At 49.2% G+C, this 25,016-nt stretch overlaps 1 protein-coding gene across 2 annotated transcripts; it reads right to left on the bottom strand.

The window, feature by feature from the left end:
• Positions 1–7,952: 7,952 nt before the first annotated feature.
• Positions 7,953–24,522, bottom strand: LOC122380981 (transcription initiation factor TFIID subunit 2-like). Of its 2 annotated transcripts, XM_043364616.1 has the most exons (22): positions 24,123–24,486; positions 20,254–20,306; positions 19,389–19,549; positions 18,537–18,992; positions 17,994–18,131; positions 17,542–17,625; positions 17,039–17,252; positions 16,601–16,740; positions 16,197–16,302; positions 15,644–15,852; positions 15,187–15,311; positions 14,788–14,902; positions 13,182–13,434; positions 12,698–12,838; positions 12,154–12,263; positions 11,502–11,803; positions 11,074–11,105; positions 10,805–10,992; positions 10,171–10,357; positions 9,538–9,729; positions 9,047–9,202; positions 7,953–8,648 (listed from the first exon to the last, which is right to left on the bottom strand). In XM_043364616.1, exons 1-22 carry the CDS (start codon positions 24,169–24,171, stop codon positions 8,466–8,468), a joined length of 3,594 nt encoding a protein of 1,197 aa, XP_043220551.1. In that variant the 5' UTR covers positions 24,172–24,486; the 3' UTR covers positions 7,953–8,465. The 2 variants fall into 2 exon arrangements, with proteins under 2 accessions (XP_043220551.1, XP_043220552.1); XM_043364617.1 differs by lacking the exon at positions 11,074–11,105 and having other exon boundaries at positions 10,805–11,024; positions 24,123–24,522.
• Positions 24,523–25,016: the final 494 nt, after the last annotated feature.

A 25,016-nucleotide genomic window follows, 5' to 3' on the forward strand; every position in this document is an offset into this window, starting at 1 on the left:
TCACATGCGCTCAACATTAAACTTCACCCTTTCTTAAGAAAAAATATGTCATTCGACGCGGCTTGACAAGACGAATGCGGTGGTACTACTGTCGTAGCTCTAGGACCATTTGGGACCATAGTTGTTGAAGTTATTTGCAAAAAAAACTAATATCCCAGCTCGCTGTCGTTGACCGGACCTTTTACCACATGTCACCAAAATTGTTTTGGCATTTTGCACTAGGTCAAACGCTACACAACCGTGCTCGTAATTTGTTTTTATCTCTAAAACTCTATTTTTGACAGCTATTTGAACTTAACGTCTCTGTCGCCGAAGTTTCCCGTGAAGTGGTCTAAAAAATTGACCCTGTGACTTCATGAAGGGGTAAGTTCAATTTTTTTTTTGTAGAGGATGTTATATTGATGGGGGAAAAGGCACTGAAAGTTTTGCTTTCCTATCCCTAAGCGTTCGGGAGCTATCGCAAATATTCGCCAGGGGGGACGAAACCCCCCTCCCGGGCCCGCGGGTGTAAAGGCACCTAACGTTACAGCAGTTAGCTACTTAGCACTTGCATATTTTCCTCTACCTATCGCGTAAAAGGAGCATCAATGCCTATGGGGCCAATGTACTAACATCGCGCTGATGCCCATCAGCATAGCAACGGCCTTTTGGTTTCCAGCAATCCAACTCGAAGTCATGTCAGTGTGAAAAATGCTTGCCAATGTCGAATAAATTCCGCTTCGGTCGGATCGGTCCACCGAAAACATTGGTCTGATGGCCGCCTCGATTGCCGTGATATTTAATACTGGACGGAGCGTCTTGTGAAACGGGTGCCAGCGGGAAAGGCTCCGGTGTTGACAGGGCCAAACCCTGGCGAACAGGCTCTACTGAAAGGTTAGACTTGGGCGGGCTGATCAGACTGTAAAGACCAGGGTGAACTGGACTATCTGTGGTCAGACAGGATCAAACTGACGAGAGATGGTAACTGTAGGTGTGTAGGTAGACGGGGGCGACTGGTAGGAGTTAGTTTAGGGCAAACTGACCAGAATATAAGGTTAAAACTGGCATGCAGAGTGCAGACCACACTGCAAGAAGAGTGGAGGTGGAAGTAAGGTGCAATGATGGGATAATTGTCCAATTGTCTTCATCTGCATGCAAAACGCAGAAGTTTGTTTTTGATGCCGTAAAATACGCATCGTTTTTGCTTATCGCTATGTAAATATATGCGACAAGGCAACAAAAGCCGTCGGTTTAAAATTAGGTTAAAAGGAATGGGAAGAAAATGATGAGCAATTTTTATGGAAAGATCAGTTCGTTCGTTCTGCTTTAAACTCATTTTGAAGACTCAGTCCTGTCCTGTCCAAATCCCATTCCTGTCCCGTTCCTGATTCCGCACCATTCAGTCTTTCCTCAATAGCATTGCCATTGTCTTGCTCTTGTCCTTATGCCCTGTCCCGTCTCTGTCCAGTCTCTGTCCCGTCCCTATCTCGACCTAGTATCGTCCCGTCCCTGTTCCGTTCCTGTCCCTTTCCCATGTCCCTTCCCTGTCCTTAGCTGTCCCGTCCCTGTGCCGGTCATGTCTCGTCTTTATCCTGTCCCACCCTTGTTTCGTTGCTGGCTCGTCCTTAGTTCCGTTCCTGTGCTGTCCAGTGTCCCATCCCCTATCCCTCCCCTGTCCCTTCCTATACCGTCATCGCCTCGCCCTGGCTCATCCTGTCTCATCTTTTCCCGTCGCTTCCTGTGTCTTTTTTTACTGACTTTTTCATTTATTGCACAAATACAACAAATAAATCTCGTATCGACAAGTCTCATTTTGTCCTGTCTTGCCCCATTTCTTTCTCTTCCTCTCCCTCCCTGTCCATATCCCCGATCCCGTCCTTTTTCATCATTGCCTATTCTTTTTTCATGCCTATTCTTTCATCCTGATCATTGTCCTGTCTTTCATCCTTGTCCTTGTTCCTGTCCCATTCTCGTCCTCCTGTTTCATCTCTAGCCCGTCCCTGTCCCACTCTCAGCCCGGCCGGCTCGTGGCCAGCTGCTGTGCATCGTACGAATCCCGCTACTCGTTACCCGGCGCGCGCTTTTCAACGGCCAGTGGGGCATTTCCGGCGCGGGAGACGGGGTGAAGGGGAAGGGGTGCTCAATGACCGGCCCCGACCAAGGCCGTGGTCCGGGAACAGCCCCTCCCCATCCCTGCCCCACCTCCCCGAATACTTTCCACTGGAGTGGGGTCACCCCTTTAACACTTATTCACATTCCTATTGACAATAACGCATCTCACCTAACCCGAGATGCCAAATAAGCATCACATAACATTTAAATGTGCCGTTCAACTCAGATAATAAAAAAAGGTGCACGACGAGCAGTGCAATAATATCAAAAGACTTCCATCCCACGGTGTCTTGGGGTGCTAGGAAATTTTTCAACAACTATATTTAATGACAAAGTCGGCATTAAAATTCAAGTCGGATTAGGTATGTCCTAAATACTTTATCGCCCACTCGCCCACATAAATATTTCATTTTTCAATACTCGTGTTTGCGGACACATCGAGATGAGACGTTACATGTCTAGGTAAGTGAGGACCATTTGAAGCACACCCATCTACAATAACACGGCCTTTTATGAGCATATTATGGACAGTGTTGCTTCCTATTACCATGAGGGGCATTCCACGTCAAATCGAACAAAAATCGGCTGTTTTGCACCTTACCATCAGCGATTTCATTATAAATTTGTGAGCGAGTTCCTGTGTCGCCCCGAACATTACATTGATGTTTTTTTGCACATTCTGACCACAGGTCTTCTAAATATAGGGCATCGAATTTTTACAAAATGTTGCATCTTTATATTTTTGAACGACCATAACTTTGGTTGTACTTGTTTGATTTGAATGAAATAAACCTTACTGTTTAGGTAATTTCTTAAGCATTTGTTTAGAATTGCACCCACTTAAATATATGACCTTGAAATTTGCTTAACTCTATTCTTAAGCACAAAAATTGAAATAGCAAAAAACGCGTCACCTTCGATTTGGCTAATTTTCATATATTTTATTGCCTACCATATTCTTAACAACCTCTGAAAAAATTAGAGTGGGCCATTCATAAGTTTTGAAGAAAATGGCACATATGCAAACGTATGTTAGCACGCGCAGTGGAGGGGGAAGAGTGAACTTCGCCCCACCCCTCCTGTTTTTCGCCAATATCTCATAGTATTAATGCGAAATTAATTATAGCTACCTGTCCAAAATTGAATTGCACATCTCATCGTGCAAGCAAGAAGAAAATCGGTTCACAACTGGTCTAGTAATAGCGGTGTAAAGTGAACATCCTGTCCTCGGCAGCCGGCGCCGACCGCTAGCCGCCGCCTGAATTGTAGACTGTGCCGGGACGGAACGGAACGGTTCCGTCTTTACATCGCGCTCCTTACCGCTGATTACGTTCGATTCGCGTCAAATTTTGTGAGAAGACTAAGAAATGTACAGGCAATATTATGGTGTAAGAATTTTGAAAATCGGTTGGTAAACAATTGAAATATGAACGTGTAAACACAAAATTGTGATTGCTGCGTTTCCCGCGTCGGCCGATCCCGCCTCAGCCCGCGACATGTTACTCTTAGCAGGTCTCTAACTGCCATATTTATTATTGGATTAACTAGAAATTCCCCATACATACTCAAAAATGTATATTCTTTTGTATAGTGAAGATAAAAAGACGTGAAGATATCGTTGCGTGATAATGTTTTCGTTGAATTTTTGGCTTCATGATGCATTTCCATACGGCTCAAAATTCACCGCAAAATACCGTTTGCCTCAGATACTTTTACTATGGAACATGAATGTTTGACTACGATGACTATGTATTTCCATTCTCGCAGAGTTTGGGATATCACTAATCAGCAATCATTCATTTCAGAAAGTGTACACAAGCAAGCATGTCTTGACTCTCTTTCAAGGTCACGCGCGGTTGCGTGATGTTGATGCATGAAAACGGCGTTTGCCGCGAGAGTTATGAATGGCCCACTCCAATTTTTTCACAGATGGTTAGGAACATTGTGACGGACATAATATGTAAAAATTACCCGAATCGAAGGTGACGTGTTTTTTGCTATTTAAATTTTTACGTTTTAATTCAAGGTCAAATGCATTTCAAGGTCACTTCAATTTAATTTTATAATTAAAAATTAAAGCCTTATCAATTGCCTACAAGACCCTGTTAGTATCATTTTGATACCAGAAAAGGAACCAGAGTTATAGACATTTAAAAAATTGATGTGTGGCATTTTTGGCTATATTCGATGACCTATATCTCAGCGATACTTTATCAAATTTCGAAAATATTATACGTAACTCAGTTTTGAACCATGCCCAGTCTGCCTACAAATTTTCAGAAAAATCGAAGGGAATGACGGATTTCGGTGTTTGATTTGACGTGGAATGCCCCATGAATCTATTACCCAAGATTTCACCGAACTCGAGCAGTAACCCACGTGCATGGCGCAGGCATCCCACTCAAAGTTTCGGTGTTGCAGGTAAACTCGTACGATGACCGTACTCCAACCGCCCTGCACCGGGGCCGACCATAGCGCGGCGCCCCCGGCAGCTCGCAGAGCGACATTCCTGACGAGTTTTAGCCGTGGAATGCCCCATTCTGCGGTTCACTGCAAGGCGTAGTATAGTGATAGTGACGCCTTCAACGATATCGTACCCTAAGGGCATTCGGTGGAAACCGCGGCCCGCAGAGGAGGAGTGTGTTTACATCGTAAGACGCGGTGTGGGGAGCGTAAGGCAGCGTAAGGTGCAGCGTAAAGTGGCGCCAGAATACCGGAAAGAAGGTACGACAGCATTAAATGAATGGGAAAAATTGGAAGATTTAATAGCACAGTAGATTACCCATTCAATATTGAACGAACGGCTGTGAATTGTGATTGACCGCTTTGGACAGAAAGTAAAGGCCTGAGGCTATAGGAAGTTATGGAAGAGAGAGCGAGAGAGAGAGAAAGAGAGAGAGAGAGAGAGAGAGAGAGAGAGAGAGAGAGAGAGAGAGAGAGAGAGAGAGAGAGAGAGAGAGAAGAAGAAGAAGAAGAAGAAGAAGACGAAGAAGAAGAAGAAAAGAAGTTGAAGAGAGCGCGCGCTAGAGAGAGGATGAGATTCGACCAGACGGAAGAAAAGACGACTTTGAAGGAGACGACTTTGAAGAAGCTTCTTGAGAGCTTCTTACCGTGTTCACACATACGCTAAAGGGAGGCTAAATTATGTGTTGGAGCGGTAGAGTAGAGAAGTAGAGCAGTACCCACGTAAGTAGGTACCTATGTTTGTAGGTTTACCCGGCTTTCAAAGCTAGTTTGGTAGCGTTGGGCCCTCAGCCCTTTGACTTCATCCGCAGTGGAGCATAGTGGTTGAACGGTGATTCAACCTAAGGGATCACGTAGTGATTCAGTCCAAGGAATCACATGGTGTTAGTGATAGTGATTCAGTCCCGGCTGACGCCCTGGGCAAGTCGCAAGATCAAGCTGGCCTGCTGCTGGGGAGGAGCGCTTCCAGGAACCTGCCGCCATTACTGAGTTGCGGACCGACGCCTGCACTGGGTGGGGGCAGCATGAGAGGGGAGGGGAGGGGAGGGGCCGATTGAGGACGAAACGAGGAGGGGTGCAGAGCGGATGAGTAAGCTGAGCCCGGTGCAGATCAGCTAAAATTGGACAGGAAAAGGCAATGACTTTATATAGCTGACCAGGGCACGGAGCTGTGAACAGGGATGGAGGGAAACGAGAAAATGAGGTAACCCGAGGCATGGAATGAATCGACTAAGCGATGGACTGAGGCATGCGAGAGCTTTTCCGCTACTGCACCAATAATCGATTGAGCAAACTGCAAGCAATGTGCGTATTTATTGCTCATGAGACATGAATCAATAATCGATCGGTCGGCTGGAACTGGATAAATCAACTGCAGTCACCAACAATGCAGAAGCCGCTTAGGGACAAAGTTTTCCTCGCTCCCAACGTTTACTGCTGCCGAAAATATATCGGCAATTATTGGTCCACCTCCTCCGCTCAATTTTGGTGTACATATTTGACGCTAAATCTGATCGACATCTAGGTACCGATCAAGCCCCCTCCAAACGACACCCTGCCGCTCTCTTCCTCAGACTCGCCCCCGTCCGCCTGTTGCTCGCCGTCAGCCTCCGTCGGCTCCGACGCGGCTCCGTCGCTATCGACGCACTGTTGTGCGGCGCCCGCCCCCAAACCAGCTGCAATCATCGATCGGGTCCGCGGCTGAATCGATATGTCCGCAGCTCCCCGTCTCTCTCTCTCTCTCTCTCTCTCTCTCTCTCTCTCTCTCTCTCTCTCTCTCTCTCTCTCTCTCTCTCTCTCTCTCTCTCTCTCTCTCTCTCTCTCTCTCTCTCTCTCTCTCTCTCTCTCTCTCTCTCTCTCTCTCTCTCTCTCTCTCTCTCTCTCTCTCTCTCTCTCTCTCTCTCTCTCTCTCTCTCTTCGTGCGTGCGTCGCCATGCTGCTTAGTGGGTGGGTGGCCAGGGAGCCAGCCACATGCACCGCGCACCCATGTATTATTGAACGGGACGGAGGGACCAGAGAGAGCTAGATGGGCCAGAGGGAAGCCTGGGAAAGAAGCATGGTGGCGGAATGCTACCGATACCGTCATGCTTCATGGGCGATCGATGTCAGATGTGGTCGATGATCGTTTAGCGGGCACTTGGTATAAAGCGGTGTGTCTGTTGAAAAAAAAAATAATTGCAATTTGATGCCTCTTCCTTTCTTTGCTACGCCTAGGTACTTTTTTCTCGCAATGACATGAAAAACTCCAGGCGTGTGCGGTGTGCATTGAATATTCTTAAAAATAATCTGATATCCGATTCCATTTTCCGCGGACCTTGATATTTAGTATGTAGCTAAACGATCACGCAGGTAGTTTTCATAACTTTCAAGAAAACTCACTGGGATCAGACCTGAACAGAATCCAGTGAAATTGGTAATCCGTGTCGTGTATGATTTTCCCGAGAACGTTTATAAATAAAGACGCATAATAAATTGATTGATTGATTGATTGAAATAGCGCCTGTCGATGGCTCTATTTTTAGATTCCGATGTGATATCACACTGTTTTGTTATGGTCCGGGATGATGGTTTGCCAAGCTGCACGTGAGGTGTGAGATTCGCACAAATTTTACGACCTTTCCATTGGTCGTCTTCGTCGATATGAGCTCAGAGAGTCGCAGAGTTTTATTTTCTACGTGGGATCAAATCCAATAAAAATAACAATCCTAGCCTACATCTCGTGAGCCTCATTGATATCACATCTCACAATGACATACACGCACATACATTAAAAAATCCCAGTACGTTTTATAGCATGACAATGCAAAAGTGAACCGGTGTCTCGAGTCCCAAGTGGAACTGGACAGAAAGCACTGTTCGACTGCCGTAGCGGCATCTACAGCCACTTGTGTTGGTAGCGACATCTGGGCATGGCTCACGTCAGCCAGAAACGCTAAACATTGTCCAACCGCCCCCCTTTGCTACGACTGAACCGGCTAGACTTGGAAATGCCACTACACAAATCGTGTTTCTAAGCCGTTACAGTACCATTCCCTGAGGTCAAGCATAGGACCATCCACTATCAGACCCTCATAGTCACAGAAAGCCACGGCAGGCTAGATTTAGATGCCGATAATAAAACGGCGACGGGCGACCAAGAGGCCATAGTTGCTGCTGTGGAAGACCATTCTAGAGCAATATTCCGCAGTTAAGATGCTCCAATATATTGGGTAAGGACCTATGTTTCCGATATAATCAGCTTGCTTTATAATGCAGACATGCAGTGAAATAATGCGTGGCAAGTGAATGCAGCACACTTGAACATGAGCAACGGTATATAAAAAGTTTTCCTTCCCTCCCTGTGGTGAGCTGCTGTGCAATAGTTAAGTAACTTGATCCTGTCCAACATATCCACAGTGTTTAATCTCAGCCGAAGTTCCAGCCGACATATATTTTACAATCGGTCAGTGGCTACAGAGATCGATTATGAAATTCAACCGACCATCCCTCGCCACAGTCGCACTGCACTGTCCGCACTAACACTGGTCAATGTGCGCAGAGCCGCTCATGTGGACACTACGCTGTCCAGTCTCCTTGTCCACATGTTCACATTGTCCAGTGCGCTGTCCACACGAGCACAAATCACGTCATTTACACACATTCATCCAAGCAAGTCCCAAAGCAAACATACATGATGATGATGATGATCACACATTGAAACTATACAGAAAGGCGTTCAACGGTCATAAGCAACGCCTAAAAGCCTCTCTTTCCCCTCCGTAAAAACAGCAGCCGCCTCCATGACCATTAGTTCCTGATCTGACCGGTAGGTAGCCGGTGGCGCCTAGTTCCACACCAGGCCGATAGATGTCAGCAGTATCGCGGTAGGAGCGACCGACAGCCCACCGCCTGTCTGTCCCTCTGGGGCTGGTTCAGAAGCTGATCTCGATATTGGGGGTGGGAGTGTCGGGTCCGGAGCTGGCCGGAGAGCTGAGGTTCTCCTCCTTCAGCCGCAGACGGTCCAACTTGTCCTTATCGTGGCTGCTCTTCTCCGGGCGATCGTGTTTGTGCTTGTGCTTCTTGTGTTTCTTCTTATCCTTCTTCTTTTTCTTTGCCTGTGAGCCAAAATCTTGTCAGACACCAGCGACTATTCGGCGCACGAAATCCTCTCACCTACCTCCCATTTATACTAAATCCTACTAACAAGAATACAGAAGATCGAGGCTATACGTCTCCCGGTTCACAGCATGACCCCGTGGACAAGCCTCTACCAACATTGTGCGATTTAGGCACGGACATGTTACTACTATGTGCGGTATTTATTCGGCCATGTCCGTTAACTTGAGCGGTTTTTGTTCGACTTCGGTCATATCCTGACATGCAGTTTTTGTTCGGCGAGTTCCTACTTTGTGCGGTATTTGTTCCGTCATGTCCCTACCTTATTTGGTTTTCGTTCGAGCATGTCCCTCCCAACCTTGTGCAGCTTTTGTTCCGTCACCACCGTTATTCTTACCTTGTGCGGTTTCTGTTCTGGCAGCACCCCGGAGAAGGAGGTGGGTCCCAGGCCGCCCGTGGCGCCGGCCGCACCAGCCGCCGACGGCAGTGACCGCGAGTCGTCCGAGTAGGGTTCAGACTTGGTCCGGCCCAGCGGCGAGATGTCCGTCGACTCCTGGACAGAGGGGACATAGAGGTCAGCGGAGGTCAGTGGGGTCACACGGAGGTCAGATGAGTGTAAAACGACGGTGCAAGAGGTAAACAAGGCAACGAAATTGAGAAAACACGACAGCTTGTACTTTGAAGCACATTATGACACACCTGTGTGAGCCCATAGCGATCGAGGCCGAGAATGACCACAGCTGAGAAATGAGTGAAACGAAAGGCCACGACCTGCAACCTTTGCACCGACCTTGTCCATCTACCCAACCTCCCCCTCCCATCCTGTACAATGTCCATTCCCTCCTTCCGTGCCGTCCCTCCCGTCCCCTCCGAGCCGGCCCCACTCACATCATCCCTCCTTGTCTCATCGTCCGAGACCATCTCCACAGAGACCAGATCGTCCATATCCAGAGCAGGCTCGGCACCGGGCGGCGGCGGCGGCGGCGGGCTGCGGTCCTCGGGCGGGGGCGGCGGCGGCGGTGACGGCGGCGGCTCCAGGGCCGAGCGGCGCGCGCGAGCCCGGGCCCGCTCCAGCTCCAGCTGACGGTACCGAGAAACGCGAGTCAAGAAGTGAAAAGGAGGGGACGGTGTGAAACAAAGAAACCTCCAGTTGAAAGAGCTCTTGACTTCTTCCAGGGCTGGTCCGATCACCAGAGAAGTATCATCGATCTGCATATGTATAGTATTTGCCCAAATATAGAAGGTTATGATATACCATCGAAATCATGACTCAATGTATGTGAGAGCATTAAATTCTGAACCGAACAGCTCGCAATTCACGTCAAAGGTAAGTCTTATACCGAATGATGTTGAGGGTTTCTTTGAAAATGAGCCCCATTATTATTAAAAGATAAGCAAGTAATAGCCTTTGGCTCATTGTATAATAGACAATGATAGCGGATGGTATAAGAATTAGCGGATGGTAATGACTAAGTCTTATACCATCCGCGCACGTGGCACACGTGTCGCACGTGGTCTCACCTCGTGTCGGCTGAGGCGCGTCGTGGACAGCGGCGGCTCGTCAGCCAGCGGGTCCTCCTTCAGACGCCCGTCCATGGTGGGGAAGTGCGACAGCTCGGGGATCCAGGACGGCTGGCCGCGGCCGTACAGCACGTAGTAGAGGTCGACCACGGCACAGCGTAGCTGAGAGTCGTACGCACAGCCGGCGCTGACGGTCACAGGGAGGGCGGGAGGCGTTAGAGAGACGGAGGCCGGTGGTGGTGCGGGTTGGCTGACTTCCAGTCAGGTCAGTCACCGTAGGACCACTATACATAGGTGTCGCTATACGCATGTGTGATGTGACTGCACATCAACATAACCATTTGTGATACGCTACACACTACACAGTAGCATAACCATTTGTGATACGTGCAAGTAAGAACGAATTGTAATTCATTCCAAACCTAGCGAATGATCGGACAGGTCCTTGATTGGAATATCTGCAACCTTCTAGACGTCCAGTATTGCAACGCAAATCATCCGCTACAAAGGAGCACACCAACAAACTTCCTCAGACTTCTACATCCATCCCCTCCCATAGCACTACCCGAAGTTCCTCTTCCTCTCCGCGTACCAAACTCAACTTAGAAGCAACGTAGCCTTCCGCCCTACTCACTTCATTAACATCCAGAGCCGTATTGCCACGTCTCCCGTGTCCAGCGGGTGTTTCCTACCGCGCTCAAACGGCGGCGTATCGACCAGCATCCTGGCCAGCTGCCGGCGCACCTGGGGCACCGGGTCGGCCTCCAGGATCGAGAGCAGGAAGAGCAGGTCCTCCTCCTGTCCGTCGGCCTGCACGTAGTCGACCAGACAGGAGAGCGCCACTAGTCGCACGTCTGGGAGGGAAACACGGGTTAGTCAGGGAGACAGAGACACCGGTTAGTCCACCAGACAGGAGAGCGCCACCAACCGGACGTCTGGGAGGGAGAGGCACGGGTTAGCGGCCATCAGTTGAGACAGACACCGGTTAGCAATTGGTCGAGAGAGTCCCACCAGTCGCACGTCTGAGACAGAAACATCGGAGGGTGGCCGGTCACATGGTTGGTTGTTGGCAATGTGAAACGTGGGGAGAGGTCAACATTTTCCGTTTGCTAAAGTGAAATGAACCGAAAATGTTGACCAAACCTCGTGTGGAGAATAACCCACCACTAAAACTAAACGAATAAATAGGCAGTAGGCACTGAAAACTGAAACCAAGCATATTCCGCCCTCACTAGTAACATCAGTCTCCTCCCCCCACCCAGTCACACCCTCTCCTAGCCCCTCCCCTCTCACACTCACTCTGACTCCTCTCATCTCACAAACTTACTCACCAATGAACTGTCCGTAGGCAGCGTACCCCTTGAAGAGCTGCGGCCGACTGGCCAGATGCCCACACCTCTGCAGCTTCCGCAGCGCGCGGAGACACGCCTGTGTCACCACAAACTTATAGCAGGGCAGCAGCTTGTCGAGGTTGAGTGCGCGGACGATTTCGTCCAGCAGCTGTCGTGTCTCGGGTGATAGGGAGTCGGGGGTGATACTGGCGGCACCCAGCTGGGAGACCAGGGAGACGACGGGCGTCACCGACTCGCCCAGAGCTTCGATCAGAGCGGCTCGGTAGTAGTTGTCTGAGTACCTGAGGGCGAGGCGGGGGAGAGGTCAGACATCTTTACGCGTCGAGTAAACTAATTACGTGTCATTGTAAAATTATCGAAATACTAGTGACCTAAAAACTGAGCTTGCAAAACAACGTCTAATAGCGAGCGTTATCATGAATAGACGGGAACAGTGAACACCAACATCATTTCTCACCGGAAAACTCATATCCATGAATGACTGTCGACTGCTCCAGTCGCAATCGGTGTTCAGCTGATTCCTGAAAGTCCGTCATCGACTCCTAGCGGCCTACCTACGCCTACTTCACTCAGCCCTTCTCCAACAATTGTCCACCGTCCGGCCGACAGGCCAACCCTCCTCCCTGCTCACTTGTTTCGGCTGTTGTCGTTGTACTTGAACAGGTCCAGCAGGAACTTGGACACCTCCGGCGGACAGATGCCGTGAGAGTTGCGCAGAGTTGCCATGGCGATCGGGATCGTCTGAAAGTGTGGAAGCAGTCGTTAATGGCGTCGTAAATCAGCGACGGGGCTACATCCATCATAAAATATTCGCACTATAAATTCTACATTCCACACTGACACCAGACACATGCCTATTACGAGCTGGAAATGCTTGCATGTGGAGACAGTAAAAAATGCACGTTTAGGCCATTCAACGCATTTTTAGTACGGGCGTGAGCCGTGTAGAGCAAAATAAGCACCTTATTCCAGAGAGAAAGTTGTGTAAACGATTTATCTGAATATATACCTTATATGGGCGCTGAGCAACCTTATAGGTCGCACAATTCAAGTGCCGCTGACATTAAACCGCATCTTGCATCAATGATCCCAAAAGCTGTTTAATCTACTACTGCAAACCGATGGCTTTCAAAACAAGCCAGAGGAACTTCCAAGCCCTTCTAACAATTGCCCACCTTCTGGATGTAGTAGACCTGCAGGTTCTCAAAGTCGTTGAGCTGGACGATGTGCGGACACGACTTGGAGCCGAACATCTTCCTGAAGATGACCATCATCGCCGGCTGACCGGACCAGCTCGACACCAGCGCGTTGGCCACCTGGGGGACGGGATAACGGGCGGTACAGAAATAGTCAGAAGTACAGGGGTATGGGGGAGCGGCAGTCCGGGATTCGACAATGTATGACTAATCACTAATCAGACAGCAGAGGAAACTGGTTATGATAGCCATGATTAATACCATGGCTGCAGCAGGGCGCCAAGCACGAAGATGGAGTTAAAGCAGACTTTCAGCAGTTCGAAACCAGATTGAAAGAAGTGAAAAAATTGCCTAATAAATGCAATACTACGCATGTCCAAGAGATTGTTACTTTGTTGAACAATTTCTGAAAGCAGAATCCGTACCAGACCCCTCGTAACCCGGTCACGCGTGCCCCACCCACCTTAGCCAGGGCGTGTGCGGCGCGGATGCGGACGCGGTAGTAGCACTGTTCGTTCTCGAGCACATCAGTGAGCGCCGAGCGGGACGCCGGGCTGGGGTAGCGGACCAGCGCGTCCACCGCCTCGATCTGAGAGGCCACGTCCCGCTCATGGCGCAGCTGAAACTGCCACTGGTAGTCGGGCTGTTCGACCACTGTCTCACGAACCACGGAGAACTCCGGGTCCAGACGGATCCACAGCACTGGCGAGTCCGGGCTGGGGGGGGGGGGGGGTAGAAGGTCAAACTCGGGGTCTACACGGATCCAGAGAATTGGTCAGTCGGGGCTGAGAGGGGGACGGGGAAGTACAGGGTGTCCCAAAAGTAAGGTTATGATTTAAAATTGAAATATCTCGAGATGTAAGAATCCGAATAACTTCAAGTTTTAGGACGTGTAAGGTACATTTATAAAATTATTTGCTGGCATACTTAAATCATTTCTAATGATAACTACACAGAGCAGTAGGCAGAAAACTAAAGTGATCGAATTTCAACTCTAAGAGAGGGTCCGTCATTGGAACACAGCGTAAATACGCTGACTTTTCGGCCCTAAGAAGACCCTATCAGCTCGACCTATCTCTGAAGTCGTTCATAGCTTCGTTGCAACAGGTAAAACGCCAGAAAAAAATGTAATATGCGCACAGGGCATGTATACTTGGCCCTTGTCCTTCGAGGTTCTGAAGACGGCAGCGGGAATTCGGTGACGATAAACCGAGAGAGGTGGCCGAGGGTTTCCTTTGGTTGGTTCTTTCGCTCGCTGCAGCGCAGCTGTGCCGACACCATCACACCAGCAGTGGTTTCAGCAGGACGGAGACCATGTTTGCACCGTCCTTGAAGACTATGCATTGTCTCCCAGAGTGGATTGGAAATCGGATAATTTTCAGAGGGTACCGCCATCGTAGGCCTTTGCCATCACCTGACTGGACACCTCCATATTTTTATTCTTTGGGTACACATCGGAACGGTTGTCTTTGAGAACAACCCAGCGAGCTAGGAAGAGCTAAATGATGAGCCATCCGAGGAAACATAAGGTGCATGGCATCAAAGAATCGCTCCAGAATGGCGGAGGAATTCAAAGGCAGTCTATTCATGTACGCGACCCGAAATGGTAGCCATGCGGAAAAGCCGTAAATGTGGGGCTACGAACCAATACCTTGGCTCATATCTATATCACAAAATAATTTTGCAAAATGTCCTTTCACATGATATCTTTTTTGTTCCTATCCATCGCATACTTTCAGAGATGGGACCAACGCAAATGATGACGTTACTTTTGGGACACCCTGTATATATAAATGAAGCGAGCGTCCAGTCAGGGATCGCATAATGGTACGAAAGGTATTAACGAAAAAAATATCGTTACACTAATGCAGCGGCCGGACGACAACATAACAATTATTGATCCGTGCTACTGAGATCCACTGACATGAAAAAGGCGGTCCCGTAGACCAAACTCATCCGCCAAGTCTGAGAAGATCCTGTTTCGCCTCGCCATCGGAAAGAAACGTTCGTATTTCACCCTCCCTCTCCCTTATCACCGTTTGCTCCCTCCCCGACCATTTCCCACTTACTCCATAGCGTTGAGGTCCATGTCGACCTCTTCGCCCGTACAGAGTGGGATCTTTTTCTTCTTCTGGCGCCGCGACTTGCTGTGACACACGAGGTCCGCAGAGGCGTTGATACCCTCTGCGGGTGGGTGCGCGGTTAAACGGCGGCCAGAGGCGAGTGGAAATTGGCCAGAGCAGCGACGAGCAGTGTGGTAGAGCTTCTATGTACTTGTGGAATGGTAATCAAAAACGCATATAATGACCTTCGAGTCCAGCAAGGGTTTGCTCGATAGTCGATACTTAACAGACACAGCTTACTAGCGTCAAAGGATCGCACACCAAATAAAAAGTATCAAAGCATTCCCATTTATTGCATAAAATATGTATCACTCTCGAGCACTCCGTCCGTTCCAAGGCACCTACCTATCTGGAGTGTGTGTTTGAACGTTCCATCCAGCTCCTGAAGATGCACCAGCAGCGGTCCCATGTAGAGACGCACGCCGCGAGAGCCCACCTGGTCCTGGCTGATCTTCAGCTCCACCGTGTTCCTGCAGAACGAGGATAGTGGGAGAAACTACGATAAAACAGTTATAGAAATATAAATGCTTTGATAGGCAGCGAAAAAAAAACAGCTTCAATTGTCACAAAATCAATTGGTGCGAGTGGGCGAAACTGTTTTTTTTTTTCAACAACCAACGCTCTGCACATTAGGTAGTGAAGAGAATATACCACAATGACAAAAGGAATAATCACAATTTCAGTATCAAGCACATTGCAAAATAAAGACGAACGGCATATCCAGAATCTTCACCACCTCAAACCAACTCTACCGCCGCCTATCCCACCCTGCTCCCAGAGCCACGCTCTCATATCTCCATACCTCTTCCGGTTGAAGACGAATGACATGTGGAAGCGTGCGTGTCCTCCCTGGCGCACCCACTGGTCGCAGAACACGTTGATGTCCTTGCCGGTCACAGTGTAGATGGCCTTGAGGAAGGTGCTGGTGGAGAGCAGGATGCTGCCCCAGGCGTCGTAGGAGAAGCGCTGCTCGCAGGCGTTCATGGCCAGCGAGAGCTGCTTGTTGAACACCTGGGAAAGGCAGGGAGAGATGGTGTCACAGGTGCGGGGACGGAAAGTGGCCGGGTTTGGGTTTGGAATAGCCGGGTGATGAACTCAGCCTATGCCTGATGGGCGGGAGAGTAACCCACTACACCTCCTATCTAGATGGGCGTGTCACCTGCCGCGAGCAGTGCTGCCACCGATAGCTAATTGCGCGTAATGCAGGAGGTCACGCACGATCAGGGCACGTCTAATAAAACATTACCCTGATCCGAGAGTATCCCATCCATGACAGTAGAAGCTCATGCATAGAGCTTACAAAGTCACCGGCGCACAAATTAGCACCCCAATACATCTCACATCCTCGCACTGACCTGAAGGAGAAGCTCGGCTCCGATACGCTGCTCGATCATCCTCATGATGAGATGTGACTTCTTGGTGTAGACCTCCAGGTAGCGAGGCGATACCGTGTGGACCGAACTGGACGGAGAGACGGTCAGACGGTCAGATGGGCGAACACGGCAAGTAGATATCGTAAACCTCCAAGTAGCGAGGCGATGCCATGTGCGCCGAGCTAGCCGAAGTGACGGACAGTCAGGCAGCGAAAAGAAGTGGCACGCTGGCTCGGTATAAACGCTCCAATAATGAGTTTAAAAACTCCTATCAACCATGTTAAATGAAAAAAAAAATAGACAAACCCTCGAGATTTTATTCTATATGGGCTGGAACACAGCCCGCTTGCAATACAGCCCGCTGGGCCTTTTGCTGCTATCAGTACCTGAGTGGGAAGTAGAACTCCTTCTGCGAGTGCAGTGGGTGAAAGGTGGGCGGAGCGTGGCTGCCCGTCGGCGCCGTGCCGCTGTTGTCCAGCACTATCGGGCCGTACCGCTGCTCGTACTTGATCACCTCCTGCATCTCCTGTAACAAGAGTACCAGTACCGGTCAGTATTGTCCAGCACTATCGGGCCGTACCGCTGCTCGTACTTGATCACCTCCTGCATCTCCTGTAACAAGAGTACCGGTACCTACTGGTCAGTGATGTCCAACAGTGACTTTCGGGCCGTATCCACTTACCATTCCAACGCACCCCAGCCTGAGCCCCCCACTCACATATTTAGAGTGACTTTGTACAAAAATGGGCAGCATGCATTCGTATTCCCACGGGCAGCAGACGAAGTGCCCGTTACCAACACACAGTCCCTTTTCCGGAGCGTACCGAGTACATCCAGTCGCGATGGTAGTTCATGCCGAAGAACTTCTTCACGTAGAGCCCGGTCAGGTAGTGGCTGATACCCAGCGTCAGCCACGCGTCGCTCCAGCCCGTTAACGATATGAAGCAGGAGAAGAACTGGTGGGCCAGCGCTAACGCCAGGCACCGGCGCGTTTCGTACACTTGCTCGATGACTTGTGGCGGGCACAGCAGGTTCACGCTGAAATGGCACGGGGACGGATACAATGATAACCCACCCATATCCATCATGGAAGAGAGGGACAGTGCGACCTGGTCTACATGTTTATTATCTGCAATATAACGGTAGGCTATGGTGTCGAGCAGTGTATAATGGGGTTACACATGCAGTGTTCACAACGCATCTAAATCATTTCGAGATAGGATTAAAGTCTCACGTCACAAGCAGTAATTTTAGAAAGACGGGGACCCAGGTCGCAAGGACCAGCACTACTGGTCCCATAGCCCCCTCTCCATGCAGACAGTCTCACCTGAGGATGCTGAGGGTGGCGTAAGACGACACGTCCTCGTACGTCTCGTCCACAAACACCTGCTTGTAGCACGAGTACGGGAACCTGCGGACATGGGACAGAAGGGAGCGTCGTGTGATACTCGCAAATGACAATCTTCGTACATTCACCGACGCAGCTATTAGACTGTCAGAAATGATTTATCGTCAGAAATGTCAGAAACGAAACATCTGGTTTAAGTTGTCGATAGAAAGTTAAATTTCCGATACACACATTCCCACGTTATCCCGGCACCGATGCATCTGCTCCCAACCATACCTACTTTATCGCGGAATAGCGGAGCCCTACAATACCATAGCACTCATGCATCCCCACCTATCATCTACTGCAGATGCCTTTCTCAGTCTTCATTACACAGCTTTGACCTTTATCACCCATATTCATTAGGACTCGACCCCTCTGCGCTGACCCACCTGTTGGCCAGCACCTCCTCGAAGAACTCGAACGTAGCGTGCATGAACTTGGCCGTGTGTTTGAGCTGAGGCAGTAGGTTGGGCAGACAGAAGTAGGTGATCTCGTTCATGTGCGGGTCCACGTAGATCTCAAACGGTCTGAAAACGACGAGGTGTGAGTTAACGAGTGGGGGAGTTGAGGCTGGCGTGAGCTAGATGCTGGAATGAAAACAGGAAGAAGTTACACGATGCTGCAACTGCATTTTAGGGCATTAAATCCATTAGTCTGAGTCTGGATCAATTAACAACCGAAAACACGGGTAACCGAAGTAATATTTCGAGTTTAAGCAATCTACTACGATTTTGCAGGCGACATAATTCTGATTTTTCAGTTAACGAGTCTGCGATACCTTCCTTACCGCAGTTACTGCCTTTCCTGTTCTTACCCCAGTGCCCACTATGGATCGAACGAGTCTGGACCGCCCCCACGCCACTCACCGGCCTCTCCGCCACCACTAACCGGCCGCTCCCCCACCACTCACCGGCCGCTCCCACACCACTCACCCCACGGCCAGGGCGATGTTGGGCGCCGCGGTCGGCAGCGCCAGGTGATAGTGGAACGTCCTCCTCCTCATATCGGGCGTGTACACCGTCTCAATCAGATCGCCACACGATACCGCCGTCAGAGTCTCATCCACTGTAAACTCCAGTTTCCAGGTGCACAGATCACAGAAGCTGTCGATGCACGGGAACCACAGCCGAGACGAGTTCTCGAAGCCGTAGGTGAACATGTGGGCTCCTCGCTCCGCCGGAGTGCCATCCGTGTCCGGCAGCACAAACTGCACACCGGCCGTGGGAGTCTCCAGGCTGAACTCGACGCCGATGCGCAGCATTTGCCCCTCCTGGATCAGGTCCTGAGCATCCACCGGTATGTCCACCACCAGCTCGCCACGTCCGTACTCTGGGTCCGTAGAGTTGACGGCCGCTTCGTGCGCCTCGGCGAACGACTCCAGGTCGCGGCTGGTAAAGGAGAGTGAGAGGTGGTCAGTGGGAGCGTGCTGGACGGGCAGGATGGGAGCAGGTATGGGAGTGAGACAATGGGAAAGGCAAAATATCGGGTAGTTGGCAAGGCTGGGGGACCAGGGTGGGTAAGAATTGGGTAAGGTGGGTGAAATACTGATCTGGGAGGAGCTGGATTTCCGTTAGTCAGCATGACTAGCTTCCATTTTATATAAGATTGAGTCATCAACAGTAAGTGGGTAGGTATGCTACAGAAAAGGTTATAACTAAATGTGGTAACCAGAAAGGCAATCAGTGTCCAACTGACCTTCAATCGTGCAGTAGCATATTCACTAGCAAGTAGCAAATTCACTAGCAAGTAGCAAGTTCAGATAACTCATTTTCCCCATGACTTACTTTGAGCTACCCTGCATGATATCCTGAGTAGGATCGCAGTAGCTGAAGGTCGTCTCCAGGTCATCGTTGAGTGTGATCCGGTAGACTCTGCACTGCTTGCAATTGAGCTTCACCTGCCTAAGGTACTCAGTCTGCAGTGCCAGTGTCAGCTCCACAAAACCCTGGTGGCAGTGGTCAAATGGTTATCATTATGTTACTAATCAGGCACCTGACTGACATACCTACAAAATATAGTAAAGGTTTGGTTGAATTCAATGTCTAGAAATTTACAAGATAAATAAGGGCTTAAGTCAGTTCAGATGAATATCTTATGAATATCTTACCCTATCATTCAAAAATACATGAGTTGCAGAGGCAGGGCAGCTTTGACAAGGGGAAATCCACCCAAACAATGGGAGGACTTTGGTACAACTCAAACTGCTGGCAACTTTGAAGTCAGTACCTGCCACAGAGCTGGATTTTGAGTCCAGGTCTAGACTGGAAAGTGATAAGGTAGCAGATACCCCTTCAATGCCTAGCAGACACACCCAAATCCCCTCTCTTAACCATAGATTATGGCCCTATGTAGATTACAGGGACTAATTACAGACTGGTCAGTGATCATGGAGGCATGTTTTGGCAGCCATACATTGTTTCTTATTAAAAATGGAAATTCAGATATTATTTAGACAGATCTTTCAATCAGTATTTTCCATAAAAAGTGAAACTGCATTGAAGCATTGCCTACTCAAATCACATAAGCACATATTATTAAAATTGAAAAGCATGTTAACGTGATTTTAATTAAAAAGTATTGATATAAAAACTCAAATCAAAATGAAGAAACACATTGTATGCAAAACCTTAATTGCATTATATCACTTACGATAATGCTTTGACGCTGAAGATTGATCCCTGTCAAGCTCAGGATTTGATGAGCTGAAATGTGAAATAATAATCATAATCAAGGCCATATAAACCATCATAATATTGCAACCAAATAAACATATATATTACAGCAAAATACTAATTCAAGCACCACACAACTTTTTAACCCTGCTGCAATGTAAAATCACTAGGGAACAGCTAGCCAGTGCTCAGCAATAAGTGGGTAGGTCTGAGGTCATATCTTACCTTACCTTACCTTACCTTATCGGTTATCGGGTAATAAGGCCACTAGGCCTGGAGGTCCCGCTCCTATCGAGCGTGTGTGACAGGTAAAGGCGAGGCTCTTAATGGTAGGGATTCGGGATGTCGTACATCTTGTTCGCCCAGTGTCGGTCCAGTCGTGCCTTGAACTGAGCAACCGATGTGGCAGACACTACTGTGGACGGCAGGGCGTTCCAGTCGTTGACGACTCTTGTGCTGAGGGCGTTTCTTCGTGTCAGGGTGTTCGCTCTGGGCTTGAGCAGTTTCCACTGGTGGCCTCTTGTTTGGTTGGAGGTGCTCTTGTGCAGGAACCGTTCGGGTTCCACTGCCATCTCGCCGTGCAGCAGCTGAAAGACGGTGATCATATCGCCTCTGCGTCGTCGGTAGTACAGCGAGGGGAGGCGAAGATGACGTAGTCGGTCCGGGTACGGGAGATGCCGGATGCTCAGAACCATCCGGGTTGCCCTGCGCTGCACCCGCTCCAGTTTTGCCTGGTCAACTCTGCCAAAGGGTCCCCAGATCAGGTTCCCATACTCCAGAAAAGGTCGGACCATGGACTTGTAGAGCAGAGGGAGAGTGACCTCATTGATGGTAGCGAAGGAGCGCTTCACGACAGCCAGCATCTGGGAGGCTTTCGCGATGGCAGCCGCTGTTTGCTGGTGAAACTTCAGGTCTTCGTCGATGATGATGCCCAGGTCCTTTTCCTCCGTAACTCCCTCGATGGCAGAGTCGTTCAGGCGGTAGGTTCTCCCAGGGTTGAGTCTGCCAATGTGCATCACTTTGCATTTTGAAGCATTGAAGGGCAGCAGCCACTTGCTCGACCAGCGGACGAGGACGTCGATGTCGGCTTGGAACTCGGCGGAGTTTCCAGTCACGTGGCGGTACAATTTGGTATCGTCGGCGAAGAGCTTGATGCAGCCGGAGACCTGACCAGGCATGTCATTCACAAATATATTAAACAAGATCGGCCCGAGCACAGATCCCTGGGGGATTCCGCTGGTCACCGGAGTCCAGTCGGACTTCGCACCTCCGACGACCACCCTCTGTCGGCGATCGAGCAGGAAGGCGGCGATCCAAACTAGCAGTTTTCCCCTGATGCCATAGCCATGTAGTTTCGTGATGAGACGTTGGTGCGGGACAGAATCAAAGGCCTTGGAGAAGTCCAGGTATGCGACATCGATCGGTTCCCCGGCCTCCACAGCAGCGCTCCAGTCCTCCATCACCTCAAGCAGCTGGGTCGAGCAGGATCTCTTCGGGAGAAACCCATGTTGTGCCTTGTGGAGGAGCCCTGCATCAGAAAAGTGCTGAAGGAGGCGGTCGCGAATGATGGATTCCATAACTTTCGATGGGACCGAGGTGAGACTGACTGGCCGGTAGCTCTCTGGTCTCTGGCGGTTCCCCTTCTTGTAGATGGGAGTAATCTCACCTGTCTTCCAGTCTGGTGGCAGTATACCAGAGTCAAGAGACTTCCTGAACAGGACACTGAGTGGAAGGCAAACCATCGAGGCAGCTTCGCGAAGTACCCTGGGGTGCACGGCGTCTGGGCCCGGGGCACTGTTAGGCCTTAGAGCGAGCAGTTTTGCCTTTACCTCCTCAGCAGACACTTCAATGTCTTGCAGCATGGGTCCCTGGAAACCTAAGTCAAAGTGAGGGCAGGAATGGTCAACTGGCGTAAATATGCTGCTGAAGTACCTGCTCAGCAGATCCGATTTTTCTTGGTTGTCGGATGTCAGGGTCCCGTTTACGTCCCGGAGTTCCTCGATTCTGCTTCTGGTTTTCAGCCTTGAGTTCGAGTATCTCCAGAACGCTTTTGGGTTTTGCTTCAGCTGTTCAACTAACTTGGTTTCGTAATCTTTTCTGAGATACCTTGTGAACTTTCTGAGCCTGTTTCTGCATCTCGTAAACCTGGCGTAATCCAGGGCGTCGCCGGATTGACGGTATTTGCTCCACAGCTCCCTCTTTTGCTTTCGTAGCTGCATAGCTGTCCTGTTCAAGTACATGTTCTTTTTCTGTCCGTTCTTCCTCCGTTTCGAGCATCGAGCAACAGCAGCTGATAATTGTTCTTTAAAGGTGGCGTAGGATTCTTCCATGTTCATGTTTGCCAGCTGCGACCAGTTGCACTCTTCCAATTCCTTGGGGATGCTTCCATAGTCGATGACTACATGGTGAGATGCTTGGTTTAAGTTCCTTGGAGAGTAGCATACCAGAGTGAATCTGAGAATGACGTGGTCACTGCTGCTCAGGCCGGGGAGGTATTCCAGGTTGGAGACCATGCCTTCCTCGTTAGTGAAGACCAAGTCGAGGGTGTTTGGGGTCTCGCCTGGTCGGTATCTTGTTGGGCTTAGTACATGTTGGAACAGGAAACATTCATGAACAGTGTTGATAAATGAGTAAGAACCATGAGAGAGAGGGGCGGATGATGTTCCACTGTCCCAGTTTATCTGCGGCAGGTTCAGGTCACCAACAATCAGGAGATGTGTGAATGGCATGGACCTTGATGATGTGCAAATTAACTGTTCAGCTTCTCTGATGCTCTCCTCAGTGTTTCCTGATGGACTCCTGTAAAGGCATCCGATGAGTAAGCAGTCACTGCCAGCAAGTGCCATCTTGATCCACACATGTTCAACGGAGGACTGGTACTGAATTGTGACTTCGGACACCTTGAGGGTCTCAGCTGTGTACACACAGATCCCTCTCATACCACTGGTACCAAGGTTGGGGGAGCATGGGTCAAAGTTGGTGTAAAGTACATAGCCAGCCAGGTTCAGCAGTGCAGGCGACAGTGGAAGCCGCTGAGCTTTTGGAATCACTTCTGTAATGAGGATGATGTCTGGCTCATCTTGGCAGATAAGCATGGCCATGTCATCTCGTTTGCTTACAAATTGGTCCGCGTTGGTATACAATACCTTAAGCCCTTGCGTTACTCCTCCAGCCGCCTCCCCATTTAGTCATTGAGCTGGTTGTTTGCTTTGGTACTGTGTTTTCTTGTTTGTCCCTGAGCCAGCAGCGGCTGACTCTGCTGGGTGAACATCATTCGAAACATTTGTGGCAGATGTCTCTGTGAAAGCAGCAGCAGGCCTCACTGGTCGGGCATGGCTAGAAACATTTGTAGCTGCTGTTACAGGTGTGATGTTTCCTGGCTGTTCCCGACTGGGCGTGCTCTCACTGATATGGTTGTCTGGGGCAGTTGCACCGTCATTGTTGGCCTGCTCCTTGGGTACCACCTTTTCTTGGCCCAGGCTGTGTGAGACAATTCGACCACCTCTTATGAAAAGGTTGGTCTCCCCTGCCATCTTCCTTGCTGCCAGTTCCTCTCTCAGCTTTCTTCCTGCCTCCCGCTCGTCCCGGGTCAGGTCTGGGGTCAGATAGATGTTGCTGTACTGTTCTGAGTGGCGCAGTTGGGGTGCTCCTTGAAGTACATCACGCCTAGCAGAGGGGTTGGCCAGGGGTTGGCCATCTTCTTACTCTTCCATGCAAGCTTAATCTTACTCACAAAAAAATTAGCTGAGTGAATAACAGTTGATTATGCAACTGTCTTCTTTACGAATGCTATTATTCCAATTCATTCTTTTACGACACACAAACATATCTAGACATCCAACTTACCGAGCTTGTAGGGTCGGATGGAATCTGACATTCCTCCAGAATGTTGCATGTTTATGATTGAACAAAATTCTCTACATGCTCACAGCTTGAGCTTACTCAAATAAACTCAATAAAAGCATGTTGATGTCACACGGTCTTATGTGTCAGTCCAGGTTCAAACAGTTGAATGGGGAGCGGTTCAAAGCAGTTAACTGCACTGCACTGCACTGCTGCAATTGCAGCCAAACTGCACAACAAAAAATCAAAATGGAGAAAATGCTCTTGATGCTTGTAAGGGACCTTCACACTCAAACTACTGCGAAAACATAAACAAATCCTCTACCACCATGCACCAACACACACAACACGACAGCCACACCACAGAGCGTCGCGTTCCCAAAAATCAACCGGCGTTGTTGATGTTTGGAAGCATTAGGTATGCCCCATTATGCCTTCATTGTATGAAGTAAATTGATGAAGCTTTAAAATGTCAGGATTTCGAAACCAAAGATTCAAAACTGTTCCAATTTTTTCATTATATTAATATTTTTATGATATTTATTAATCCAAATTATAGCAGCTTACATCGAGTAATATTAATTTATGACCTAAATCATAAAACTAATACGAAAGCAATATTCTATCCTTGAAGGAAACAGGAAAATTGTTGAGTCAATGAAAGCAACGCACATGAGACAGAAAATTAGGCTGAGAAAAAAGCTTGCGTTAGCTAATTTGAAAATTATGCCATGCTAGCGTACTAGTAGGTACTTACTGCCAAGCGTACGGATTCGTAAAAAGCGACAAGGGGACTTCGTGTGAACTTTATGGTTTTGCTCTCGATTTGTATTGAACGAATTTAAGTGCGCTATAAGTGGTATACCAAGCAAGCCTCGTCTATCACTCAAGTTGCTA

This window comes from Amphibalanus amphitrite, unplaced genomic scaffold (assembly GCF_019059575.1).
Source record: "Amphibalanus amphitrite isolate SeventyFive unplaced genomic scaffold, NRLGWU_Aamphi_draft 000111F_arrow, whole genome shotgun sequence".
In the NCBI taxonomy this organism is placed as follows: Eukaryota; Metazoa; Arthropoda; class Thecostraca; order Balanomorpha; family Balanidae; genus Amphibalanus; species Amphibalanus amphitrite.